This window comes from Gopherus flavomarginatus, chromosome 2 (assembly GCF_025201925.1).
Source record: "Gopherus flavomarginatus isolate rGopFla2 chromosome 2, rGopFla2.mat.asm, whole genome shotgun sequence".
NCBI classification, from domain to species: Eukaryota; Metazoa; Chordata; order Testudines; family Testudinidae; genus Gopherus; species Gopherus flavomarginatus.
Window position 1 is genome coordinate 235,940,784 of NC_066618.1, and position 26,280 is coordinate 235,967,063.

Genomic DNA, 26,280 nt, shown 5'->3' on the forward strand with positions numbered 1-26,280 from the left:
GAACAAACTTTTCAGGAATCAAGAAGAGCCATTTAAATTCAAGTAATGTGTTGCAAGGCAAAGCAAAAGGAAACAGTATGGTAAATGCAGCTGCCTAACAATTACAAGCATTGCATCGTATCAGCATTAAAAGATTGGTCTTTGACATTCTTCTCTGCAGTATGGATCCCAGCTAATAACTTTTCTGAAAGGCATCACATTAAAATGTTTAAAAACAAGGGGTGAAATCCTGGTGAAGTCAATGGAAAAACTCTCCTTAATTTCGGAAGAATCAGGATTTCACCCAACAGTTACAGAAAAGGCCTAATTATACATAATAGCATCACTGAGAAGACTAGGCAGTCAATTTTTTTTAAATTCAGAGCCTGAACCAAAATCTGTCCACTGACTTCAGTCTCACATCTTTCTTAAACATCTGATCCAAAGCTCACTGAACTTGAAGGAAGGAGCAGTAGGTGAATCAATGTTTTAACTCGCCCCTCCAAATGTATTTACATTAACTGATGGGTGTAGTTCCTAAATTATACTGTACCTTCCCTATTATGCAAATTCTAGAAGGGATAGGCTCCCCGGACACGAATGTCTAATGTATAGCGGATACTATTTCATAAATGGCACTGCGTGCACTTTTTTATGCTAGTTTGCAATAATATTTCCTTATTTTTTGGTTGTGTTTCTAAAGAACAAATCATTTTCTCAGCCACAAGCTTGGTTACACTAGCACACATCTGTCAAGCTCAAGATCAAAATAGTGTTTCATTCTGTTCATACCAATGAGTTCAATTCTTTTATTGATAAGACATTACCCAGGCTCAATCAGTTTATTAATCAAAAATAGATAAATCAGCACAATACAGAAAGTTAATACATCACCGGTCTTGCAGCATTCAGTTTGTCCCAAAGTATTAGCTCCCTTTGACTTATATTTATGCCCCACTTGTTTGCAACAGATAGAAAATACTCAAATCCACTGTATTAACAAAGCCTTATATCTCTTTTCTCATCTTGTCTTACACCTATTTTGCAAGACATAAAGACATCTGTACCAATCAGATCCAGTTCAAATAACTATCTGTACCTGGGAGATGGTGCTTATTTTCACAAGTTTCAACAGAATGTACATCTCATTTTCTGACAGACTTTACCGATACAAAGAACAGAACTACATGTACAAAAACAGAAACTGCATCAGTTTAACTGCTAGTAGATTGCCACAATAAGCTGAACACCAGTACAGTTCATAGTTCTAAACTTAGCACAAGTATAAAGCATTCCAAACATATATGCTATACCTTCCTTGTTTCTTGTTAGTAACTTATTTTAGTTACACAACACAGCTTATCCAATTACCCATATAATGACGGTAATAAAGCAATATATATATTTGGGTTAACATGTCTGTGAGAACTGATTTCAGAGTCCCTAATACAAACCCATTCTTTATTTGGTGTCATCACCACTGTAACATGAGCACTATAGCTTCTCAGACAACAGTTTTCTGCTTCACCTTTGATCAAGCCATAGAGCATTGTGGGGCCCTAGTCCCATTCAGTTATCAGTTCTTGACATTTTCCCAAGACAACAGAATTATGCTAAAAGATCTGACTAAACAACACATATGCTATCACAGAGCCCATAATGTTCTGAAGAAGTAAACTTATTTCTTTCAAATATATTACAAGAGTATTGTTCATTTTTTTAATAAACCCGATTCTTTTCTAATTTATAAGCACAATCAAGATGCCATCCCTGGAGGTAAAATGTATTTCCCTGTAAGCAGTATTAAAAATGTGATCTAGGGCAATTATTATGTCATTGAATTAAAATTTGTCAGATTAATGAAGCAATTCTACAGAGGTAACATAGGATAAATCACTGCTAGGTAAGCTAAGCATTCTTCTGTTCTGCCACTTGCAATGCACAACATGAGTTTAATTACGAAACTTGTAACAAATAACTATTTACAGATAGCTATCCTGCACCAGGGAATGGATGTTCAAGCAAAAAAATAGATTTGCTGATATATAGAAAATGCACTACTAAAAACAGGGGCATAATTATAAATCAATGCTTTAGTCTCTTCATCCTTACTGGGAAAATGGTGCAGGCTCTTCCGGGCTGTAAGACATTTTAAAAGTACAAATTACTTCATTGTCATCGTCTATGATAGTATCTTGCTTGGTGAAATCAGTTATTCTATATGCAATTATAGCAAACAGTGGTATAATAATTTATTAACAAATAACGATAACAACATAATTATATTGGTGGTGGAAATTGTGGCGCAACCTTCTCCAAAGGATACTGGTAATAAAGATACTTTATTATCATGGAAGATTATGCTCATTTTTAAAAGCAATGACTGCTACTAAAAATTTGATTCTTGCAGCACTGGAGACATCTGCAAAACCAGAACTAATACACTGTGATTCTATCCTATTGGAAATCGCAAAGCTGGGGGGTCACATGGTATCCATGGTGAAGATGGCTACCTAGTCCCAGACTTCTTCACTCCTTACATATCAATTCATCTCTAATAATTACTTTCTTGGCAAATTGGCAATAAGTTTTTGTCATCAAAGTTGAAATTAATCCCCTGAATAAACTTTGAACTGTTGACTATGGATTCCAATGAAAAAGCAACAAAAGACCTGAGCCTGAATCACCTAAGCAGCTGAAAGTGGAGACCACAAGGCCACAGCAGAACCTAGCGCAGGATTTCATGGCCCCAAAGGAATTCCTCACAACTGGATTCAATGTCAAAAGACATTTGTGGCCTCTCTAAGGATGTATGCGATATAAAAATCTCAAATGGCTGACTTGGAAAATTAGCTACAAAAGGAAATTAAAGAAGAAACTGCCTCCTTAAATTTAGACTAGACAAAGTGGAAAAAAAATAGGATGACTTAGAAAACAGATCTCAAAGAAACAACTTTTGCCTCTAGGGCATTGCTGGGGGTTTAGATGGGAAGAAAGGGCTCATCAATGCCTGGTACTAGAAGTCAGGAGTCTGGCAAGCCCAGACCCATCATCTTCAAGATATTGAAGTTCAATGATAAAGTAACATTAAGAAAAGCTGCTAGAAAACCTGAAACCTTTATGTACAAAGACCTCAAATTTTCTCTTTTCCCTGCCTTCTCAGCTGAGCTTAACAAAAAAAGGGTTGCATTCAATGACGGGTGCTGACTTTCATTTTTCTTTCTGGGTGGTCCACCTCGAGGCCCTGCTCCCACTCCACTGCTCCCACTAGCACTTAACCTCTGCCACCAAACAGCTGATCAGTGGATGGCTAGTTGGTGCTGAGGGCCCACTTTTTCCCCTCATGGGTGCTCCAGCCCCGGAGTACGCACAGATTCAGCATCTATAATTCAATGCATAAAGCAAATCCTGAGGGGGACCAACCTCAGATACAGCATCAAATACCCATTCACTTTCACTATAGATTTAGAAGGTTCAACAGTATTTTGCATAACTCCCTCTGAAGCTTCACCGACACTTCAAAGACTGAGACCAGATTTGACCAAAAATAGCAGAATGTTTGTTTCATCCTGAAAAGCATATCTCAAGAAGTTTAAAAATTAGTTTTTCTATGCATCCTTGTGTGTGTGTGTGTCACTTATGTCATTTTCCAGCTCCTAGCAAATAACCAGCTAGATTGAACTCTTCTATTGATCTGAACTGAGCAATAAGAATAACTGAATAATGCTGTAGTGCATAGACTAATTGGTTAACACTAAACTGAGGTTTATAGCACCATCTGCTGACTGAAGTATTATCTGCACTAATCACCACAACTTGCACCACTAGACAGAATCTCTTCACTAGCTCTGTAAAAGCAGCAGAGTCCTGTGGCACCTTATAGACTAACAGACGTATTGGAGCATGAGCTTTCCTGGGTGAATATCCGCTTCATCGGATGCATGTACATTAGCTCTGCCGCTCATGGATTGTGTTACGGTGACCACAAATCCTTTGGAATAGGCAACACTCCTGACATGTAAAATACACTATACCCTTAAAAAGCACTTGTTATTCAATTATTTTTCATTTTTAGATTTCATACTAATTTATATTTGATTTACCAGATCAATTGTAACTGTAGATGTGATGAGTCTGTATATATGTGTGTGCATATAGTGGTGCCTCAGAGTTATGAACACGTCGGGAATGGAGGTTGTTTATAACTCTGAAATGTTTGTAACTCTGAACAAAACGCTATTGTTGTTCTTTCAAATGTTTACATCATTGATTTAATATAACTTTTAAACTTTATTATGCAGAAGAAAAATGCTGCTATTCCTTTATATTTTTAGTAGTTTACGTTTAACACAGTACTGTACTGTATTTGTTTTATTTTGTTGTTATTTAGGTCTCTGTTGCTGTCAGATAGTGCACTTTCATTTCCAAATGAGGTGTGTGGTTGACTGCTCAGTTCGTAAATCTGGTGTTCGCAACTCTGAGATTCTAATGTACATAGTAGAGAGGCTGAGGGAACTGGGCTTGTTTAGTCTGCAGAAAAGAAGAGTGAGGGGGGATTTGATAGCTGCTTTCAACTCCCTGAAAGGGGGTTCCAAAAGACAATGGAGCTTGGCTGAGAACAGTGGTGGCAGATGACAGAACAAGGAGCTATGGTCTCAAGTTGCAATGTGGGAGGTCTACGTTGGATATTAGGAAACACTATTTCACTAGGAGGGTGGTGAAGCACTGGAATGGGTTACCTAGGGAGGTGGTGGAATCTCCTTTCTTAGAGGTTTTTAAGGCTTGGCTTGACAAAGCCCTGGCTGGGATGATTTAGTTGGTGTTGGTCCTGCTTTGAGCAGGTGGTTGGATTAGATGACCTCCTGAGGTCTCTTCCAATCCTAATCTTCTCTAATTCTATACGTATAAATAAAATCTGTAGGTAGGAATATATTATACATATTCTAGAATGCCCAATAGTATATACAGGGTTATATTTGACTTAAAATATATTTGTATTTAGAAATGTTTAGACTATTAGATAATATAGGTAGGGGAGAAGAGGATGGAACTGAAGCCATCAGAGGTCTGAAGGTGCTCACACTGGCTTGTTTTAAGTCTGGGAGGTTGGTTTGTTTGTTTTGGGTTCATTTTCCCCCAGGTTTTACAATTTTTGTTGATATATGGTATTTCCATCTTGTGCATGTTTTTATATATATTGTGTTTATATTTTATATAAAAACAATACAAATATAGGTGGGGTTTTTTTTGAGCAAAGTTGGGAAAGATTGTATTTGCAAGGAAAACAAAATCCTTCTGAGAGAGACAAGGTCGGTGAGATTAATATCTTTTATTGGACCTACTTCTGTTGGTGAAAGGGGCAAACTTTCCAACTACACAGAACGCTTCTTTAGATGTCTAAATATCCACCTGTGACACTCTGAGTATCTTTCCCAAACCAGAAAAAAAAGCCCTGTACAGCTCAAAAGCTTGTCTCGCTCCCCAACAGACCTAAATCCAATAAAAGACATTACCTCATCCACTTTGTCTCTCTAATATCCTGGGGCCCACATGGCTGAAACAACACTGCAAACAAAAGTCCTACCAGTTCAATTTTTCACTTCTGGGACCATGCTCAAGTTAAAATTAGCATAACATTGTAAGAAATACCATTGAACAAAAGTACATAATGTTTCAGCAGAATGGATTGGCTGTTAAATGCTCATAGATGCTGTGTCTCCATCAATCATAAGAAGCTATACTGGGTCAGACCAATTGTTCATCTAGCCCAGTGTGCTCTCTCCACAGGGACCAGTACCAGATATTTGGAGGAGGGGGGGTTATAGAAAAGAGCAGTTGGAATGATCCATCCTTGTCTTCTCTCTGGTTTCTGGGAGTGAGAAGTTTAGGGTTACCTCAAGAATGAGCTTGCATCCCTGACCATCTTGGATAATAGCCATTCATGGACCTATCATCCCTGAACGCATCTAGTGCTTTTTTAAACCCAGTTTACTTTTAGCGATCACTGATTCCCATGACAATGAGTTCCATAGGATAGTTTTGTGCAATGAGAAAAGTACTTTCTCTTATTTGTATTAAATCTGTTCCCTATTAAGTAAATATTTTGTGTTTCTCACTCTACATTTTATTTTTATAGTAGGGAAGAAATAAGCAAGAGGGATTCTGATCTATGCAAACTACGTAAAGAGTGTTCACGAGGCAGTGTTGGCCTATAGCATTGTAGTTAACCTTGTCTGAAGACCCCTTCCTGGGCTGTGGAAGCTTTTTCAGCCAAATGGAGTAAGGGCTGTAGAGAGAGACTGTGAGGATTGAGTTCTGTACACCTTAAGAGACTAACACAGAAGAGTTTGTGATGTGGCTAGGCTGGACTGCCTTGTTGCACTGCAAGAAGAAAATGCACTGGTCTTTCTCTGAGCCTGGAGACAGTTTCTTACTTATTTTTGTCCATCCCTCTGCTGGATCTGCTGTAATTAGCCCAAATAAAACAAAATTTAGGAAGTTTCTGGAAATAATGAATAGGAGATTTTATCTCATTCTACCTACTTTGCCCAAGGCACAGTGAGACTGGAATGTGAATAAGAGCTTTCAGTTCTCCTAGAGTGCAGCCTTAACAATTCTAAAGTTTCATTGGTTGTTGGTGTCTGCTCAAGAATTAGTGTCAAATTAAAAATCGACACTCTCCTTCTGGCAAATTACTCTCTACTGAAAGGAATTTGTCTGCTTCCATCAGAATGCTTGGCTTTTGTTATTTTTACTTAACCATTCTATTTAGTGTCCCTCCTTTTAATAAGCCTTGAAAGCTTGCACAGTATGTGCTCACAGATCAATCAAAGGTCTAGTATTTTGACACTTGAAAAGGGGACCTTTCCCCACCAGAGAACATTCTACTACTTTATCTTTTTTAAACTGAATTTTCTGTATATAAAAATGGGGTGGGGGGCGGACAAACAAAACAAACAACAACAAAAAACCTTACCTTCATTAACTAAGAAGTCTGCTAAGTAATATGTTACTTTCACAGCTGACGGGGAATGTGGTATGCCTGAGACGTTCTTCCATTCAAAAGGATTTTTTTCTGGATGCCACTGGACCCCATAAATAGGGTACTTATATGCTGCCAATTTTTAAACAATTTTTCCATCAGTGCACATACTAGGTCTTCACTTAAGTCATTGCATGCACAATTTCATTACAATGAATACATTATTACAGATCTCACTAATAATTAGTGGCTTCTCTAACAGGAATACAAAATCTTAAGCAGCAAGTTGGATCTCTGCTGTAAAAATGTATTCCTACCCAAAACTTCATATACAAGGGTTCAGGCCAAGAACGATATTTATTTAAGTTTTAAAAAATAATTTGGCCAGTTATATAGTATGAGAACTTAAAGTTATAATTAAAATTAAGTATATTGTTAAACGAAAAAGGGTTTCATTCTATATAAACAAGTTTCTGCAGGCCATTGTTCCCCCTTTGTAAACTAATTGTTTTAGTTGCAGTATTAAAAAACTGAAAAAAGATTTGTTTCATTAAAAAAAAAAAGAGAGAAAGTGCTAGGTGTTTTGTTAACTGCATAGCAGTTACTATGCAGCTCCAGTACTACTTTATAATGTACATACACCAAACATTTCGCCTACTGCATAGCTTCTAGTGGAACAATGACCAAATCCTCTCTCTAGCATTCTCTAGTTAATCAAGATATATGCTTCTGGAGTTAAATGTCCAGATGAAGGCACTGGTAATGCAGGAGTCTCTTGGAAGACAGCAATTACCAGCTTTCTCTGTGCTGCAGGCACAGATAAACAGAGCAACGTGGAGAGGCAGCATCGGTAGACAGCCAGCAGCAGAAGTCCAGAGTAGGTACATTGCACTGAGGAGGGGTTTAAGCTAAAAAAATGGAAGTGGTATCTTGTCCCTCAGCACTGAAAATATTCTACTGATAAAGTATGCTGACATATCTGCTGTGGAGCAGTAGGGTGGGAGAGGGAACACATATACTCATAGATATGCACATCAAAAGTAAAGTGCGAAGACGTAGCTTATCTCTAGAGTCCAGACAGAACACATTCCAATCAATTGAAAGGCAGGCAGTGCTGACACTTTACTGATTATCCTAACATGAAGTTTGTATTATGAACTAGTAACACCACTACCACACTCACTGAGATCTTCCACACTCATAACAACAATCACACTTTACAATGGAAACTGATCGCTACCTTCCATTGTGGATGCAAACTCTATCTTTCCATCTGTGTTAGTTGTCAGAACCTTACAGAAGTTGCGTAGTTTCTCATTCTTTCTGAAATCCTGCAGCAAACAAATGACAGAAAAAATGTGTTATATTTCTAGATTTAGAAGAATAAACTCATTTGGATTCACTAAATCAAATAATCAAATACCTTCATGGAGAGACTCCACTTGTGAAAGTGTGCCGTCAAAGGCTCAGTGGCAAGTTTTTGCAATAAGTCATCTGGAAAATTCTGGAACATCCTGCTGTCTTTTGCAGCTTGTACAAGAAAAGACAAAAGAATAATCTCACTATTGTATTGTCAGTGGAACATCATTAATAGGATGGGATTACTTGTGATAAAGTACTGACTGAATTCATTTCAAATTGTTTCGATTCTATTCTTTCATTAGATTTTATTAATCAAGAAAAACCCAAAAATATATTCACATGTAATACAGCTCCAGCAGACTTCATCCTAGCAATTCTCACCAGGCCATATGCTGAAGCCCTCATCTACTGAGATTCTGATTCTGCCACCTTTGCTCACACGAATTAGAACCCTATTCTACCATTAACTTCAGTGGGACTACCCACAAGATAAACTATTTGTAGTGGGACAGTCACTCTGCTTCAGCCCTGAAAGGGTTAAAAGCCAGCCTTTGGAGAGGGCTGGGGCTGAGAGTCAAAAAGAGCAGGGTGATTGGGGAAGCAGCCACAGTTGAGGCCATGCCCCAATCAGGCCACAGATGGCCCTATAAAAGGGCTGTGAAGCAGGGGCTGAGTCAGTCTCTCTCTAACTCTTGATAGAGAAGGACTTGGCTGCTTGGGAGAGCAAGGTACTTGGGACAGAGCTGTGCTGGGGAAAGGGAAGAGGAGCTGGGGCAGCTCCAGCCTGGTGAAGGCCTAAAGCAGGTACTAGGATTGCAAAGGTGCAGCCCGAGATTAGGAGAGGCAGCAAGTCCAAACACCTCCCTGCCAATGATGAGTGGTTTACAGACTGCAGTCTGCCCCAGTGAGCAGGGGCTGGATGATGACTGGTAGTAGCCACTGAGGCAAGGTGGGAATAGAGGGTTGGGGTTCCCCTGGGAGGGGAGACCCAGAGTGTGGGGACTGTCAGGGGGAAGAATCCCAGGGTAGGAGGCACCAGGGTCTGGGAGGGACATAGGGGAGCAGCAGGTGAGATACTGGCCAGATGGGGCACTCTGAAGCTGGTGAAGAGCTAATTCCCAGGATGACCAGCAGGAGATGCTGCACCAGTGAGTCATTGCATCGCTACAGTATTACTCTATGTAATTAAGAAAGGCAGAATTTGTCTAAATAAGACAAAGCAACAGCATGTAATCCATTAATTATTTGCAATCAGTTGGAGAAATCCTGCTAATTGCGGCAAGACAAAGCCATAGAAAACATCACTCAGAGTCAGATTCTGCTACCCATGTGCTGACTTGCATCTTATTCTGCAGGTAGACCAATTGCTTTCAATGCTATGTGTTATACCACCAAGAAGACCAGTGCTGCCATTTACGATTAGAAGTGAGCCAACCTGCAAAGTTCTAATCCAAATGTCTCCAACACTTGGAGGTGTTTGGATCCAAACACTTTATTCAGCTCATTACAGAGTTGGGGGACTAAATTAAATTTTGGATCTAGGATGAAACTTCCCCAAAGTTCATGGCTGTTCAGAGCCACAATTTTGATTTTGGCTTCTCTGTATATACCTGTAGCCTGCAAATAGTTTGCTCTCAGACCTCTTATTTTATGTTCATAGAATTCTGTTGGTGTTCTTCCTGAAGCAACAATATTAACATAATAAAAACATTAGTCACCTGTTCCAAATCTTCAACCTTAAATGTTGGCTCATAACAAGAAAAAATATTAGAAGGGGAGAGAATTGCTAACACGATTCCTGTGAAACCAAATGATATTTGTAATGTTCACCTGTGGTAAACGTCAATGGGAGCGAAATATTCTCAGTTTTCGTTCTAACCAGTAAGTTCTTCCCACTGGTTAAGTTGGTAAGCGCTTGATGTCCCAGGCATGTTCCCCAGACAGGAAAATAGTCTATTTTGTCATTAGCCTTAAAAATAAGAAGCAAAAAAGTCAAGAAACATGTCAACACAGAGTAATTTAGGTACACGTTAATATGCACTGGACCTTTCTAGGGTATTGGCAGATAATCTTGTGAGTGACCTGGACATGAGAACCATGAAATGAGGGCATTCCTATCATGAGGCAAGCACAACACTATGCATTAATAAATAGAACATCCTTTTATTTCTATGCAGGATAGGGAGTTCTGCAACATCTAGCCCCTTTATATGCTTGACACTTGAATAACCAGGAATTTTTTGCCCTAGGTTCCTGGAGGAGAAATTCTGACTTTAAACAATGTAAAATAGAAAGTGGCACTGTTACCTTAAAAACAATGAAACTGATATGAAATCTGAGCTAAGGGCAAAACTGGGGGAAGGGAAGAAAGAAAGAAAAGCTAATAAAAAGCAGAATGAAATTAATTTTTGTCTCTTAAAGCAGCATATGGCTCTGAATACTCTCAGAGAGATCAGGACAGTGAGAAGGTGTCATTTTTACACAGTAGTTTTTCTGACTGCATGCAGGTTTAAAAGCTCTGTCTCCAATACATTAAGGTGCTACCTCCACCTTAATTATATCACTGACATTGTGACCCTAAAAGCTCACATAGATCCTAACTCCTACAGTAAAATGCTGAAATATTGAATATCTATGCAAAGAAGCTCCAACAGTATCACAGTATATTTGGAAGGATTAGATATTAGATACATACTAGTAAAAGTCAATTTCACCATACATACACAAACTCATAAAAAAATATTTCCATCAATGATAACTGAAATTTACAGATAAGCAAAGTAAGGAAAGTGCTGCTTCAGAACTTGCTAGAGTTTCATTAAGGGTATTTACTTTTGTATATTTTGACATGTGGTAATGATAATTTGTATTTAAATGGTACAAAGCTTTAAACATGTTGAATCTCAGCATCTACTGTCATTAAATTATAATTTGACCCATCTTATTTTCTCACCCTCCCCATAATTTCCTGCAACTGTGAAAATTTAAATTGATAAAAATCTAAAAAAACCTCTTTAAAATAAACATCAATATTGTCTGTAAAAATATTTAAAAACGTAAAACAAACTATGGGAAACCTATTTATAGTCATCTGCTATGTAAATAGTAGATTTGTAAAGCTTGCTACTCCTTTTACTTACTCTGGTGCATGTGAGGCATGAACATTGTCAAAAGAGTTTAAGTGAAACCATAATCAAGCCCTTAACATGTACTCCCCTCACAGTCACTGTGCCTAAAAATGAGCCTAGACGCTAACCACATATTTAACATCACTAAAGACTGAATTTTTTTTCTAATGTAGCTGAGAAAAATGTAAGGCAGAACTCCCATTGGCTTCAAATGGGCTAGGATTCACCACTTGCTGGTACATGTAATTTAAAAACACAGTCACACCAAGTAATCTTTTGTTTTGAATTTGGCAAGGCAGAGTGGGAAGAGACATGGACATGAATTTAAAAGAACAGTAGAAATTCCAGTCATCTTCATACATGCAAACATGCTCTTGACTGTTACATTTTTATAAGTGCAAAGTGAACTATATCAGTATTTTATAGTGCTAATTAAGTCTCAGAAGATGCAGTTCACAGCACACAAGTATCAGGAGTAAAATAGAGAACAGAATGCCAGAAGAGTTATGTATAAAGAACTGGATATTACTTTCTAAATGTTCAGTTATCTTGATTGCATAGACTAGGGATCAGCAACCTTTGGCATGCAGCCTGTCAGGGTAAGCCCCTGGTGGGCCAGGATGGTTTCTTTACCTGCAGCATCCCCAGGTTCGTCTGATCACAGCTCCCACTGTTCACCATTCCAGGCCAATGGGGGCTGCAGGAAGCAGCGGACAGCACATTCCTTGGCCCGCGCAGCTTCCCGCAGCCCCCATTTTCCTGGAACCATGAACCATAGTGGGAGCCACAGTCAGCTGAACCTGCAGATGCTGCAGATAAACAAGATGTTCTGGACCACCAGGGGCTTACCCTGACAGGCTGCATGCCAAAGGTTGCTGATCCCCGTCATAGATCTTGCCTAAAAAGATTTTCTCTCAAATCCTGTGTTTGAAGTTGTCATAACAGATGGTTAAGGGTTAATGCCTCTTTTACCTGTAAAGGGTTAAAAAGTTCACCTAGCCTAGCTAACACCTGACCAGAGGAACCAATGAGGGAACAAGATGTTTCAAAAGGAAGGAGGGAAGTTTTTCCTTTGTTTAGAGTTTCAGTTTCAGCCGGAGTGAAAAAGATCAAGGAACCAGCCTCTTATCAGAGTAGTAAGTTTTAGAAAGGAATAAACAGGTTTAGGTTTATTTCTTTGTAAACTGTCTAATGCAAATTGAGGTAGAATAAAAGTGAGTATTTGAATTTTTTTTGTGTAACTAAATTTGTGCCCAGGGGAACATTCTCTGTGTTTTGAATCTGTTGTCTGTGAGAGTAGCTGGTATGCTAATCTCTTCCAGAGGGTTTTTTTTTACCTTTCTTTTCTTTAATTAAAAGTCTTTTTTCTTAATACCTGATTGCATTTTCCTTGTTTTTTAGATCCAAAGGGATTGGATCTGGACCCAGGGATTTGTGGGGGTAATGGAGGGGGGTGGTTAATTTCTCCTTGTTTTAAGATCCAAAGGGTTTGGATCTGTGTTCACCAGGGAATTGATGAAGTCCCTCAAGACTACCTAGGGAGGGGAAAGTTTTAGGGGGACAGGGAGTGCTCCAGACCCTGAAATTCTGGATGATGGCGGTGATACCAGACCTAAGCTAGTAATTAAGCTTAGAAGTGTCCATGCAGGTTCCAACATCTGTACCCTAAAGTTCAGAGTGGGGAAGGAACCTTGACAGAAGTACTGACACCCAAGCAATTTATTGAGTCACTGTGAAATGTTCATTTTCATGATCACTACTGTTTACTGTATGGTTCCGCCGCCAGACACTAAGGCCCTTGCATGCTTACTCACATATTTAACTGAACACATCATGCATAGTTTATTGAGGTAAATGGGACTAAAACTACAAAAAGGTAAGCAAGCCTTTGCAGTAGCAGGGTCTATGATAACCAGATGGCAATGCCCAAGAAAAAAGATGGCAGAGAGAAAACAAACTGCATAGAAAAGTGACTCGTACCCTCCAAAACATGTATACATCAGACCAAACACACATTGTACTGACCCCCAGTATTTCACAGTGGCCTCCTGTGCAGTGAGAAAGAGCTGGAGCACAGACAATCAGACACAACACTATCCAGGGCAAAGCACCTACTATTTTGAAATAATCTCTATAAACCAATACCAGTGAGGAAAATATCACTGTTTTCCCAGGCTGCCGTATGCTATATTCCGCACAGCAGGGTATGTAGGAATGCTGATTGCAAGCTAATGTTTTCCCTGATGCTGCATCAGCTTATGCATTGTACTTATTATGCTTTAGAGCTGGTCACATTTTAAAAAAAAAATTAGACTTTGCTACAGTGGTTTTCATTGAAATTTTGAATTTGGATGAAAAAAATGCATAAAAATTGCTTTTTTGACCAGCTCCGCTATAAAGGTTCACAGCAAAAGAGAGATACTGACCTCTCTCAGTGTAAAAGATTCATAAAATGGAGAGATTCACTGCCACCAGGACCTCGGAAGAGCAGACTTTTACTTCAAGATAGACCAAGTGGGACACAACTAACCTTTGAAAAAACTGACTCTTAGAAAATGAAAATTAATTATTTATCTGATGAGTCAGAGCATCACTGGCATATTCCAGAAGAAACAGCCTCACGATAAATTATCCATATGAATCTAGATCATTCTATGTAAAGAACTTTTTGCTACCCGGCTGCCTTTCTGTGTAATGAATCAAGCTCACTTCTAAGGTTTTGTGTACTGATTTGCAGTTACTGGGGAATCAAATTCAAAGTATATTTGTAAAATGAGTGACCCACATTAACTTACACTCTCCTCTCCCAGTCATACACACTCAGATCTATTGAAATCTATTTGCCCATGTGAAGAATAAGGGAATTGGAGTGGGTGGGTGCCAAAAGAAGTTGTAAATAACAGCACTGTAGGATCTCTTTATACTCCCTTTAATGCTATATAATGGTATGACTTGAGCAAACTGTATATGTACAGAATTAATGTATTTCACATTTAAATATTCCCTGGTTTTGGATGGTATCATTATTTACTTTTTTTATTGCACCAGTGCCTAGAGGCCCCAGTCAAAAATAAAGGTTTCGGTGTGCTAGGCTCTGTATACACATGTAAACAGACTGTCCCAACTTCCAGAGCTCAGAGTCTAGGACAATGATGAAATCCAAGAGGTGGAGGAAACAGATAGGAAAAAGGATACTTATTAGGCTACTTCTTTCATCATAGCTCATATCTGCCTTCATTGTGCATAGTAGAAGAGAGAGTAAAATATCTGTATTGCTAGGATAGATTTGTACAGTTAAATATGTTGGGGAAAGTATGTTAACCACAATTAGCAAATAGTGTAGCCAAGATTTTCAGAAGTGACCCATTATTTTGAGGTCCTGACTTTTTAGGTGCTCAACCTGAAACACTTTAAAGGGCCTGATTTTCAGAATGTGCTGAGCACTCACCCAACTCCCTAAAAATCTTGGCCTGATTTAGTGTTGAGCAGAACATCTGAGCACTTCTAATTCGTAAAAAATACACTGGATACCAAGAAAGGTTGTGTAAGTGTTGGCAACAAGGGTGACTATGCTAAATTTTACAAATGTTGTACAAATAAAGAAATTAATAATTGACTTCACTTAAATTATTTAGAGGAGGGCCTCAAACCTTAAAGTTCAGATTCTAATTTTCTGACGTTTGGAGGTGTTCAGTTCAGACCTGCATCCAAAGCTATTACATGATTTGTTACACACACATACCAACAGTCAGCTGCTTATTAACAGACTCACAGGAATATATTGCACTCCAGTTGGAGACTGCCAAATATAAGCCTCCCATGATTTTGGTCCCTGAATACTGACAATAACTAGAACAGTTTTTCCTTTAAGTGGTTACCTTTAGTGCCTTCTTGTAAAATATCCTAGCAACCCTAGCATATTGTGAAGTCGAAAGACTAGCACTACCTCCTGGGAAAAGTACCCTGAAAAACAAAGTATTATTACATGTGAATAACTACAGGTCTAGGCATAATATAATGGGTAAACATGAACAAGATTGATAAGAACCCTGAGATCTAAACTCACTTGAAGCAAACACCAAACCATATGATCACAATGTCTATGTGCTACAGTAAATTCTAACACTTCAAAAAAGGTGTGGGGCCTGCTGATAATTAAAGATAATATTTTCAGAGTGAGAAGAACTTGAAGCTAAAACATATAAGCTTTACAAGATAAAAGGCCACATATTGCATTCTGAGCTGAAGCTTCCATATATGATCCAACGGATGCAGATACTTTATTTTACAGAGTCAGATTCTCACAGCCCTTACTTAACCGAGCATGGAAGCAAGATGGGGTCTGGCCCACCCGTATTCATTTGTACAGCCCTCCTCAGTTTGCAACTCTGATCACAGATGGGTGGGGATGAAAAGTAAGCAGCAGCTACTTGAGCACTACTCCCCTTTGCAAGTAGGTGGGGGATGAGGGGATAAGGAGTGGGAATAGACTTGGCTCTGCCCTCTCTATTAGCCAGCCAGATTTGTTGGCCAGATTGACAGCAGAGTCTTCACAAAAAGGAGTGAAAAAAGTTACTCCCTCCCCAGGGAAGCAGGGAAGGAATTGTCACTCTGAGTTACATTTCATTTTCTGGCTTCCTCCTGGTGCTGGATAGCTATGTGCCACCTCTCACTCAAGTGTGTTTGGCATTCTACAGAACATAAAGATGTGATCTCTGTCATAAACAGTCCGCAAACTAAAGACCTAACACTGCCACCTTTACTCATATTGAATCACACCTTAGTCCACGAGTAACCCCAATGAAACTATTCATGGAATAAGGTGGCATGAGTAAGGGGGGCAGAATCAGGACCTCATTGACACAATATCATAAGAGATGAGTTGGGTGGAGCAAGAAACAAGGTAGAAGAAGTTTCAAGGAGGAAGTGGAAGAGGAAGAGGGTGAGACAGGAAAAAGGGTAAAAGAAGCCTGGAGAGGCTTGGAAGAGGAGACATAGAAGGAGTAAGGAGGGGAACAGTGAGTAGGCAAGCTGCAAGGACTGTGAAATAGCTTTGACAAAATGAAGGCCATCACTGAAAGGGGGTACAGACAATATGATGGGCTACTGGCTTCCATTCAGATGCTGCTCCTATCACCCTGCACACAGGCAGAAAGGGGTGCCAAGTGAAGTACTTGTGGCCATGCAGCTATCTGACAGATACACATTGCTAAGGAATAGACACAAATGATTCCCTCTTTTAGCAGGGGCGTGTGCATGTGCAGTACTTAGCACACACCTGCAAGAAAGGGGAAGATTAGACTTGCATTCCCTACTTAGGAAAACAAAGTATCTGAGTCTGGAATCACCAACGGTAAAACCAAGAACTTAACAGTAAAACAACAGTGGCTCTCATAACATGAAGCCTTTCTAAAATATATGTTAATAAACATTTCAACAGGAGACTGATGCACAAAACTTACCCATTAATAGACTGGAAAAGTTTGTCATACTCTTTTTCTGAACGATATAGTCTGAAATCCCAACAAAGATAGTTATAGGATCTATCTGAAACTTCATCACATTTTACCATTAAAATACCAAAGACATTTCATACAGGCCATCTGCAATGAGCATGCAAAATCTGCCACCCTCACTGTTATGAATGGTACTTTACTTTTCAGATAGTCTAAAAGAGGGCACAACTACAAAATGGACTGGCTAAGCAGTGGGACTGCTAAAAAGGATCTGGAGGTTACAATGGACCACAAAATGAATATGAGTCAACAATGGGATGCAGTGGCAAAAAAGCCCTATACATTCTTGGGTGTATTAAGAGGAATGTCATATGTAAGACACAGGAGGTAATTGTCCCATTCTACTTGGCACTGTGTTGAGGCCTCAGCAGGATTACTATGTCCACTTAGGAGAGAGATGGACAAATTGGAGAGAGTACAAAGGACAATAACAAAAATGATCAAAGGTTTAGAAAAAGATGAACAATCAGGATAGATTAAAAAAAATCTGCGGATGTCTAGTCTTGAAAAGATAAGACTAAGGAGAGACCTACCAACAGTCTTCAAAAATGCTAAAGGCTGTTATAAGGAGGATGGTGATCAATTGCTTTCCATGGCTGCTAAAGGTAGGACAAGAACCCATGGGCTTAATCTGAAGTAAGTGAGATTTTGGTTAGATATTAGGGTAAACCTTCTAACTATAAGGATAGTTAAGCTCTGAAATAGGCTTCCATGGGGAAGTTGTGGAATCTCTGTTATTGGAGGGTTTAAGAACAGGTTGGATAAACACCTGCCAGTGATGATCTAGGTTTACCCAATCCTGCTTCAGCACAGAGGGCTGAACTAGATGACCTCTTGAGGTTCCTTCCAGCCTTAAATTTCTATGATTCCATGAATGATATCTTACTCTTTAGGGAGTCTCACTGGGCCACTTCATGCCCCCTGGCGCTACATGGACAGGACTGTCTGCATACAGCGCTCACCCTTTTCACACAGAAAGGGGGACTGTGCCAACTTCTTGATCCTGTCTCAAAACCAATAAACCTCAAAGAATTTAGTAAGAAAAGACAATATAGTCTCCTTTGCCTCTTCCTCCAACCCATGAGGCTTTGGGAACAATCCCTGGTAGTGTGTCTCCACTGGAGTCATAGTATCAGAGATGATGCAGAAGCATAGGGCTCTCATGTGGATGACCCTGCCCTCCCATGGATCCGCTAGGACAGTGGCTCTCAAACTTTTTTTACTGGTGACCCCTTTCACATAACTCACCTCTGAGTGTGACCCCCCCCTTATAAATTAAAAACACTTTTTATATATTTGACTCCATTATAAATGCTGAAGGCAAAGGTGGGGTTGACAGCTCATAACCCCCCAGGTAATAACCTTGTGATCCTGAGTGGTCCTGACCCCCAGTTTGAGAACCCCTGCCCTAGGATCTTCCAGATCCCTGGGGATTCATCAGATTTGAGGGAGGGACCTTCAACAAGAGTGTGGGATGCAAGGCAGATTTAGAGTTAGTGGGGCCCTGTGTGCAGCTTCATTTTTGCCCCCACCCCACCCCTCAGTACCCAGCCAAGAAAAGGAACATTGTCTCATCTCCATCCTGTTTTTCATTCTTTTTTTCTTCATCCTCCTCCTATATTATAAATAATAGGAAGTAAATGAAAATAAAGTGAGGTACCTTGATTGGGGCAAGGGTTTGGGGTGCAGGAGGGGGTGTGAGGATCAGGCTCTTGGAGGAAGATTGGGTGTGGGGTGTGTGCTCTGGGCTGGGGCAGACGGTTGGGGTATGGGAGGGGGTGAGGGGTGCGGGCTCTGGGAGGAAGTTTGGGTCTAGGGTGCAGGGTCTGAGCTGGGGCATGGTGTTGGAGTGTGGGAGAGGTCAAGGAGGTAGCACTGACCTTGGGTGGTGTGGCTCCCAAAGTGACTGGCACATCCCTCTGGCAGTGGCTGCTTTGCAGATAGGGATCTCTACACACTGCTGCCCACAGGCACCGCCCCCACAGCTCCCATTGGCCACAGTTCCTGACCAATGGGAGCTGTGGAGTCGGCACTCAGGGAGAGGCAATGTGCGGAGACACACACCCCCCCCCTCCAGGGGCCACAGGGATATGCCAACTGCTTCTGGGAGCCATGCAGAGGGAGGCAAAGTGGGCAGGGAGCCGCCTTAGCTCTGCTGTGCTGCTGCTAGCACATCTCTGTGTGCCCCTTGGGAGGAGGGGGGCAGCAGGTCTCCGTGCACTACCTGGGGCGGGGACAGCATGTGGAGCCGCTTTCCCCCCGCCAGGGGCACATAGAGATATGCCGGCAGCCAGCCGCTTCTCGGAGCAGCATGAGGCCATCAGCCACAGAATGCAGAGAGCCTGCCTGCCTGAGCCCTGCTGTGCCGCTGTCCAGGACTCAGGGGCAGGTTGTCAGATGAGATTTGTCCTGCATTTTGGGAGGCGGGGAGGCTGTCATTGGGGGCCCCATGCCACAGCACTGTTTGTTCCATGATAAATCCGCCTCTGGTGGGATGACCTCTTCAAGGAGATCCTTGTAGTGATTTCATCCCCCAGGAAATTTCCCATGGACTTATTTGTACAAGAGGATGACCTTGGCCATTGATTTTAAAAAGACCACTTACAGAGTAAGTTGATACTGTGGAAGTAGAGCAAGAACTGACAGGGATTTCAATTCAAAAACAGTCACCTTTGTGAGCAAGAGTCAGGCTAGCTGTAACCCTAATAACACGAGATATGTAGAAGCGAGGATTGTGTGAGGCGAATGGGAAAGAACTGTGTGAGAAGTTGTTGTGACCTTGTGTCAATAATGAGGAATGTAGACTGGCGTCTAAATAGAAGTGAGAAAAATAAGATATCAAGATGGCCTATGTATAAACAAAATGCCACTGTTGCTTATTACTGTGTGTCACAAAAAGTATAAATGCTTTCTGTAATTGTTTACCTGGAGAGAGACCTGCCTAGGAGGGGAAAACCCTGTGTCCTAGTGCACTCCTTCCCTCTATGCAATTGTAAAGAGAAAATAAAGTATTTGATTTTGCTGCACCCAACCAAAAAGCGAGAACTGAGTTTTTCTCCTACACTACTGAACATGAGTAAGGATGACAACTGAGCCCTTCAACACGCAATTCCAACATACATTTGCTTTCTTCCCTACCGGAATCTTGTCATTTATTAGCCTGCAGCAGAGAGTATTATTAACAGTGCTTTATATACATGAGATCTTATTCCATTCTTGCACTGGTTTTACACTTGACTGACTTCAGTAGAGTTACTCTTAATTTACACCTGTGTCAGCAAGGTCAGAATTGTCCAACTTGCTACACACACACTCAGGCTATCCCCTGCCACATTCACAGCCCTAGCTTTCTCAATTTGCCTAATCTATCTTTTTAGTTAAGAGCCAGTCTCTGTAGACAAGAAGCATGTTTTGCCTCAGGTTCTCAGATCAAAGAAAGCTGGGTAAGACCAATGGGATCCTCAAAACATCAGCTGTGAAGAGTGATTTCATGCAGATTTGACACTTGGTTGTGATCTTGTTTTGTATCAGCATCTAACTACTATTTTAATTCCTACTAATATTGTATTTGCTGCTATAGTTTTACCTTTTACTTTTGGCCAAGAAGTGTTCTTTCTGGCATCAGCCTATTGCCTGTATAAGCCAGAACGTTACTTTGATCCAGAACCTAAAATAGCTGCAAAACATAGAGCTCTTTGTGGTAGTAGTTAGTGAGCCAGAGTATGAGAGGAATCAGATCTGGACACTTCAAGCACTAGTGGCAGTCTCCCTCCGTTTCCTGAGTCCTAGCATTATTTATGTACACATGGCAATATATGGCCCTGAAAGCAACAGCATGTATCTGGAAACTTCACAGACCGCAGCTAGCAACTGGTTCATATGTTAAGTCTGAAGATGAAGAAGCACTGTTAATACACTGCATTGACAGGCACCAGCTTGCTGTGAGTCTAGCCTCCATTCCTAGAGATCTTGCAAAATGCTGTGCACCTTCTATAGTCTATGAGTTGAAAGTATAGAGTGACTCAGCAGTTATGCATCCAGAACCTTTCTCGGTTAGGCCCTTATTATACAGTACAAATCCAGGAATTACCACACATTTCTATAAGGGAGCCTACCTTATTGGCACAACTCGTGCACCAGCAGATTCTACAAACTTCACATATGAAGCAGCAATGTAGGATCTTCCATACTTACGAAATGTTTTAGAGCGAGTTTTCTGTGCCAATATCCCTAAAGGGACCAGGAAAGAGAGACGATTGGTGCTATACAAATTGCAATAAATATAATCCAGAGGCAGCAAACTAAATCAAAATCTCCCATTCCCTTCACTAACTGATTTGAGACATAAATCATATTAAGTAATGTTATATCTATTGGTGTACAATGAATTATGAGAAAATTGGAAAAATAGTGGTGTCAAATAAAAGCATTTCAACAGTGTGAACTTTAAATTCCCTGCCTTAGTCTGATTAGTGCCACAACTTTCTTTAAATATATTTACTATATTCAAATTTATTTTGAGCTTAAATAAAGTGTTTCTAATATACCATTATTTATTATTTGTGTCATAAACAGATAAGTAAGAGTTAATAGAACAGGAGTACTTCATATCTCTTTTGCCGGTAAAGGGTTAACAAGATGATGAGCCTGGCTGTCACCTGACCAGAGGACCAATCAGGGGACAGTATACTTTCAAATCTTGAGGGAGGGAAGTTTTTGTGTGTGCTGTTAGTATTTGGTTGTTGTTCTCTCTGGGTTCTGAGAGGGACCAGATGTGCAACCAGGTTTCTCTCCAATCTCTCCGATACAGGCTCTTATAAGTTCAGAATATTAAGTACTAGGTAGATAAGGCAAGTTAGGCTTATGGTTGTTTTCTTTATTTGCAAATGTGTATTTGGCTGGAAGGAGTTCAAATGTGTATTTGGCTGGAAGGATTTTAATTTGTACTTGTATACTCAGGCTGAGAGGGTATTCCCAGTGTCTATAGCCGAAAGACCCTGTAACATATTCCATCTTAAATTTACAAAGATAATTTTTACTGTTTTTTCCTTCTTTAATTAAAAGCTTTTCTTGTTTAAGAACCTGATTTTTTTTTTATTCTGGTGAGACCCCAGGGGAGTGGGTCTGGAGCCACCAGGGAATTGGTGGGGAGAAAGGAGGGAAGGGGGAGAGAGCGGTTTTTTTCTCTCTGTGTTAGGATTACTTTCTCTCTCAGGGAGAGTCTGGGAGGAGGAGGAGAAGGAGGGAGGAAGGTGGATTTTCCTCTCTGTTTTAAGATTCAAGGAGTTTGAATCACAGTGATCTTCCAGGGTAACCCAGGGAGGGGAAGCTGGGAGAGGTAACTGTGAGGGAAAGGGTTTACTTTCCTTGTGTTAAGATCCAGAGGGACTGGGTCTTGGGGGTCCCCAGGCAAGGTTTTGGGGGGACCTGAGTATACCAGGCACTGGAATTCCTGGTTGGTGGCAGCGCTACAAGTACTAAGCTGGTAATTGAGCTTAGAGGAATTCATGCTGGTACCCCATCTTTTGGACGCTAAGGTTCAGAGTGGGGGTTTATACCATGACAATTTGTATAACATTATTGGCCAGCAGAGCACTTCAATGCAAGATGCATTTCCAAAGATTTTAAAATCAAATGCCCTGCGACCACAGTCTAATCCCTGTAGTTGGACCCTGGTCTCACACAGTCACAAAGAATTAACAGAATCCCATATTAGTTCAGGAGTCTGCCTACTCCAATTGGATTGCAAAGTTGGGGCCACAGTTATATGTATCAGAGGTGAGATGACAGATCGTATATGTTACTTACTGCATGTCCAATGAATATGTTGCAGGTTATTTTCACAGGCAATATTTTAGAATTTTCCATTTTTACCTTTTTGTGGACTATTTCTATTTTCAAAATTCAAAAATACCTAACTGAGATATTAAAATTGTATCTTAAATATTAGCCATATGAAAACCTACAGTAACATCTATTTGAATTCTAGAACTAATACTGTTTTAGGCCCTAATCCTTCAGACAGTTACGCATGAACTCAGCTTTAAGTATGTCAGTAGTCCCAATGAAACCACGACTACTTATGTGCTTTAAATTAAGCACATATATGTTTGCATGATTTGGGCCTTAGGGAATATCTTGTTATGAAAATTTACACAATGATAGTTGGACATTTTCTAAATGCTACATTAGAACTTTTTCTAGACTGTTGTATAACTGTTCCGCATGACTCACTGTATTACAGCTTGTGAAAACTTGTGAACCCCACACTGTGTTATCCAAAACACCAGGCCAGAGTTTCAGGTTGTGTAAACTGATCTAGCTCCATTAACTTTTGTATGGATGTCCGACTCCAGCCTGTCTTTTGGGGGTGGATTTTTTTCACTGAAAGTGAAAAAAGGTATTTTGCAGACTAAATGGTCACTATTTACTTAAGATATTGAAAGCAAAACTCACTGAGATACTGACCAGAACTCATAACAAACAAACCATCTCTGAAAAAAATTGATTGTTTTAAAAACCAATACCTGTTCTTATTTCAAAAGGGACAGATGGGCTGTTCTGAAAAGGTGTGAAATAAATCTAGAATCTTGAATGACTTTGAGCCTCATTTCCCCATCTGTAAAATGGAGATAATTGTAGGTCCTTACCGGCGGGAGGGGCAGCCTAAGAGAGAGTATTAGGGCTTGTCTACACTTACTGGGGGATCAGCGAACAGTGATTGATGCATCGGCGCTCGATTTAGCGGTTCTAGTGAAGACTCACTAAATCAACTGCAGATCGCTCTCCTGTCGACTCCTGTACTCCACTGGATCAAGAAGAGTAGGGGGAGTTGACGGAAGAGGGTCTCCAGTTGACATTGTGTAGTGTGGACTCCGCGGTAAGTAGATCTAAGCTAAGTCGATTTGAGTTACGCTATTCACGTAACTCAAATTGTGTAACAGATCGAATTTCTCCTGTAGTGTAGACAAGACCTTAGATAGAGAAAATAAAGACTTATCCCTGATGGATAAGTGCAAGCTTTACTGATATTGCTGAGGCAGACACCATCATAATTCAAACAGTGAGAAGATGGCTCTTTATTGACACAATGAAGCTTTATACTCAGGATGCCAACACCCCACAGAGCTGTCAGAGCAGGTAGGGGAAGTAGTTTGGAGGAAGGATAAGGTATTTTTACCTTATTTTAATGCATTCCTCCAACTGACCCACTTGTGTTAACATCTGCCCTAACCATCCTCTGCTCCCTCTCTCCTTCCTGGTTACAAGGGTGTTTATTGCTCAACCTGCCTCTGTACACCACTGCGTACACAAAATCACACCTCTGTTACAGTCAGTAACTGGGGTTTCAAGATGCCTCTATGCCCTCCCTCCACCTGCATTTTCTTCTATCCTTGTCGCTCCTCTTCTTACCAATGATGGGTCTCTCGTTGCTGTTCCTCAGGTTGTTCTGCATCACAACCAAGGCCAGAGAATTGCAGCAGAGCAGGAGTAGAAGGCCCAATGAGGACCGTAGCCCTGGGTAGCTCAGCATGGTCCCTCACCCACAGTTCAGTCCTTGTCCTCTGCGAGCTCTACAGGTGTGTGTGTCCTGAGCACACAGCACAGGGTTGGCAGGTTTGTGTAATTTTGGGTGGTTCCCAGAATGGGTCCAAGTCCTGCCCATCCCCACACTCCCCCCCCCACACCTGCCTAAGGCTCAAGGAGGGAGTTTGGGAGCGAGAGGGAGTTTGGGTGCGAGAGGGAGTTTGGGTGCTGGGAGGGGCTCTGGGCTGGGATAGGTGTTGGGATGCCGGAGGGAATGCGGGAGTGGGTTTGGGTGCTGGGTGTGGGCTCTGGCTGGGACAGAGGGTTGGGGTGTGGGAGGGCGTGTGAGGCCCTGGGGCTGGGGCTGGGGGCCAGAAAGGAGGATACTCCCCCCAGTCCTCTCCCTGCTGGCAGCAGCGAACTCCAGAGGTGGGGTCCCCCTCCAGGACAACACTCACTCAAGCTCCCCTAGGCTGCTGCTCAGGAGGTCCAGCCAGGATAAGCCCCTCACCCCTTGGAGTTGACTCGGAGTCACCTGCCAGAGGGAGGGTACCATGCACCTCCTCCCTCTGCCCCCCACTGGCGCAGCAGCTCCCAGAGCCAGCCTTAAGGAAAATGGCACCCTGGGCAAACTTGTATTATGGTGCCCTTTGAGTTTATATATGTAGTACTTTCATTACAGGGTGTTGGGGGATAGGGGGGCTACAGTGAAAACTCTAGGGTTTTTCATGGATAACTTAGAGATTAGCTATTGATTGCACTGTACACACACAAATCCAGAGATATTTCCATCAGTAATAATTACATTATTTACATATAGGGAAAGCAAGAAAAATGCTGCTTGAGAACTTGTTAGAGTCAAAATTCAGTGATACAAACTTCTGAATTTAGCTTGTTACAAATGGATTAGTGAATTGATAGTTAAATCAACAAATCCTTTTTGGTTTTAGGATATTTATCTTGTATATCTTGACGTGATATTGACACTTAGTGGTTTTTGCTGTTTTGTTGTAATCATATTGGTACCTGGATATGACAGCCACAGTGTGGGTGAGGTAATATCTTTAATTGGACCGAATTTGGTGAAAGAGACAAGCTTTCGAACTCCACAGAGCTCTTCTCCAGGTCTGTGAAGCTCAAAAGGGCTTATTTCTTTCACCAACCAGTAGTCCGTACAAAGATATTACCTCACGTACCTGGTCTCTCTGTTTGTATTTTAGCAGATTTAAAGCTTGAACTCTTTGAATTCAACTTCTGCTGTCATTAAAAAATTATCTGACTTACCCCACAAAATTTCCCACAACTGTGAAAATAAAAAATTATAAAAAGACAAAAAAGCTTAAAAATGAGCAATTTATATTACATATCAAAGTTATAAAAAAAATAAAAAGTGCATTCTATCAAGCTTATTTCTAAGCCAGAGCAGCAGAGTTGAAGTGTGTGTGGGGTGAGGGGAGATGGGGCAGAGCCTATAATCCCAATTCACTTATTTCTCAGGCCTGGTCTACACTACGCGTTTAAACCGAATTTAGCAGCGTTAAATCGATTTAACCCTGCACCCGTCCACACAACAAGGTCTTTTATATCGATATAAAGGGATCTTTAAACCAATTTCTGTACTCCTCCCCGACGAGAGGAGTAGTGCTGAAATCAGTATTGACATGTCGGATTAGGGTTAGTGTGGCCGCAAATCGACGATATTGGCCTCCGGGCAGTATCCCACAGTGCACCATTGTGACCGCTCTGGAAAGCAATCTGAACTCGGATGCATTGGCCAGGTAGACAG

At 40.9% G+C, this 26,280-nt stretch overlaps 1 protein-coding gene across 1 annotated transcript; it reads right to left on the reverse strand.

Moving 5' to 3' along the window:
- Nucleotides 1-807: 807 nt before the first annotated feature.
- On the reverse strand, nucleotides 808-24,518 carry LOC127045412 (gamma-glutamyl hydrolase-like). The gene is made up of 9 exons (XM_050941505.1): nucleotides 24,381-24,518; nucleotides 21,083-21,197; nucleotides 16,914-16,964; nucleotides 15,330-15,414; nucleotides 10,154-10,292; nucleotides 8,385-8,491; nucleotides 8,202-8,292; nucleotides 6,956-7,093; nucleotides 808-2,118 (listed from the first exon to the last, which is right to left on the reverse strand). The coding sequence occupies exons 1-9, from the start codon at nucleotides 24,499-24,501 to the stop codon at nucleotides 1,997-1,999; spliced, it is 969 nt and encodes a 322-aa protein (XP_050797462.1). The 5' UTR covers nucleotides 24,502-24,518; the 3' UTR covers nucleotides 808-1,996.
- Between the last annotated feature and the right edge of the window lie 1,762 nt (nucleotides 24,519-26,280).

Excerpts from the sequence above, each read along its gene's own strand:
- LOC127045412 (XM_050941505.1), bottom strand. The coding sequence starts at position 24,501 with ATGCTGAGCTACCCAGGGCTACGGTCCTCATTGGGCCTTCTACTCCTG. Across the intron at positions 8,293-8,384 it reads AGTGGAGTCTCTCCATGAAG|GATTTCAGAAAGAATGAGAA; the intron begins GTATTTGATTAT and ends TGTTTGCTGCAG. Across the intron at positions 7,094-8,201 it reads GTTTGCATCCACAATGGAAG|CATATAAGTACCCTATTTAT; the intron begins GTAGCGATCAGT and ends AAAAATTGGCAG.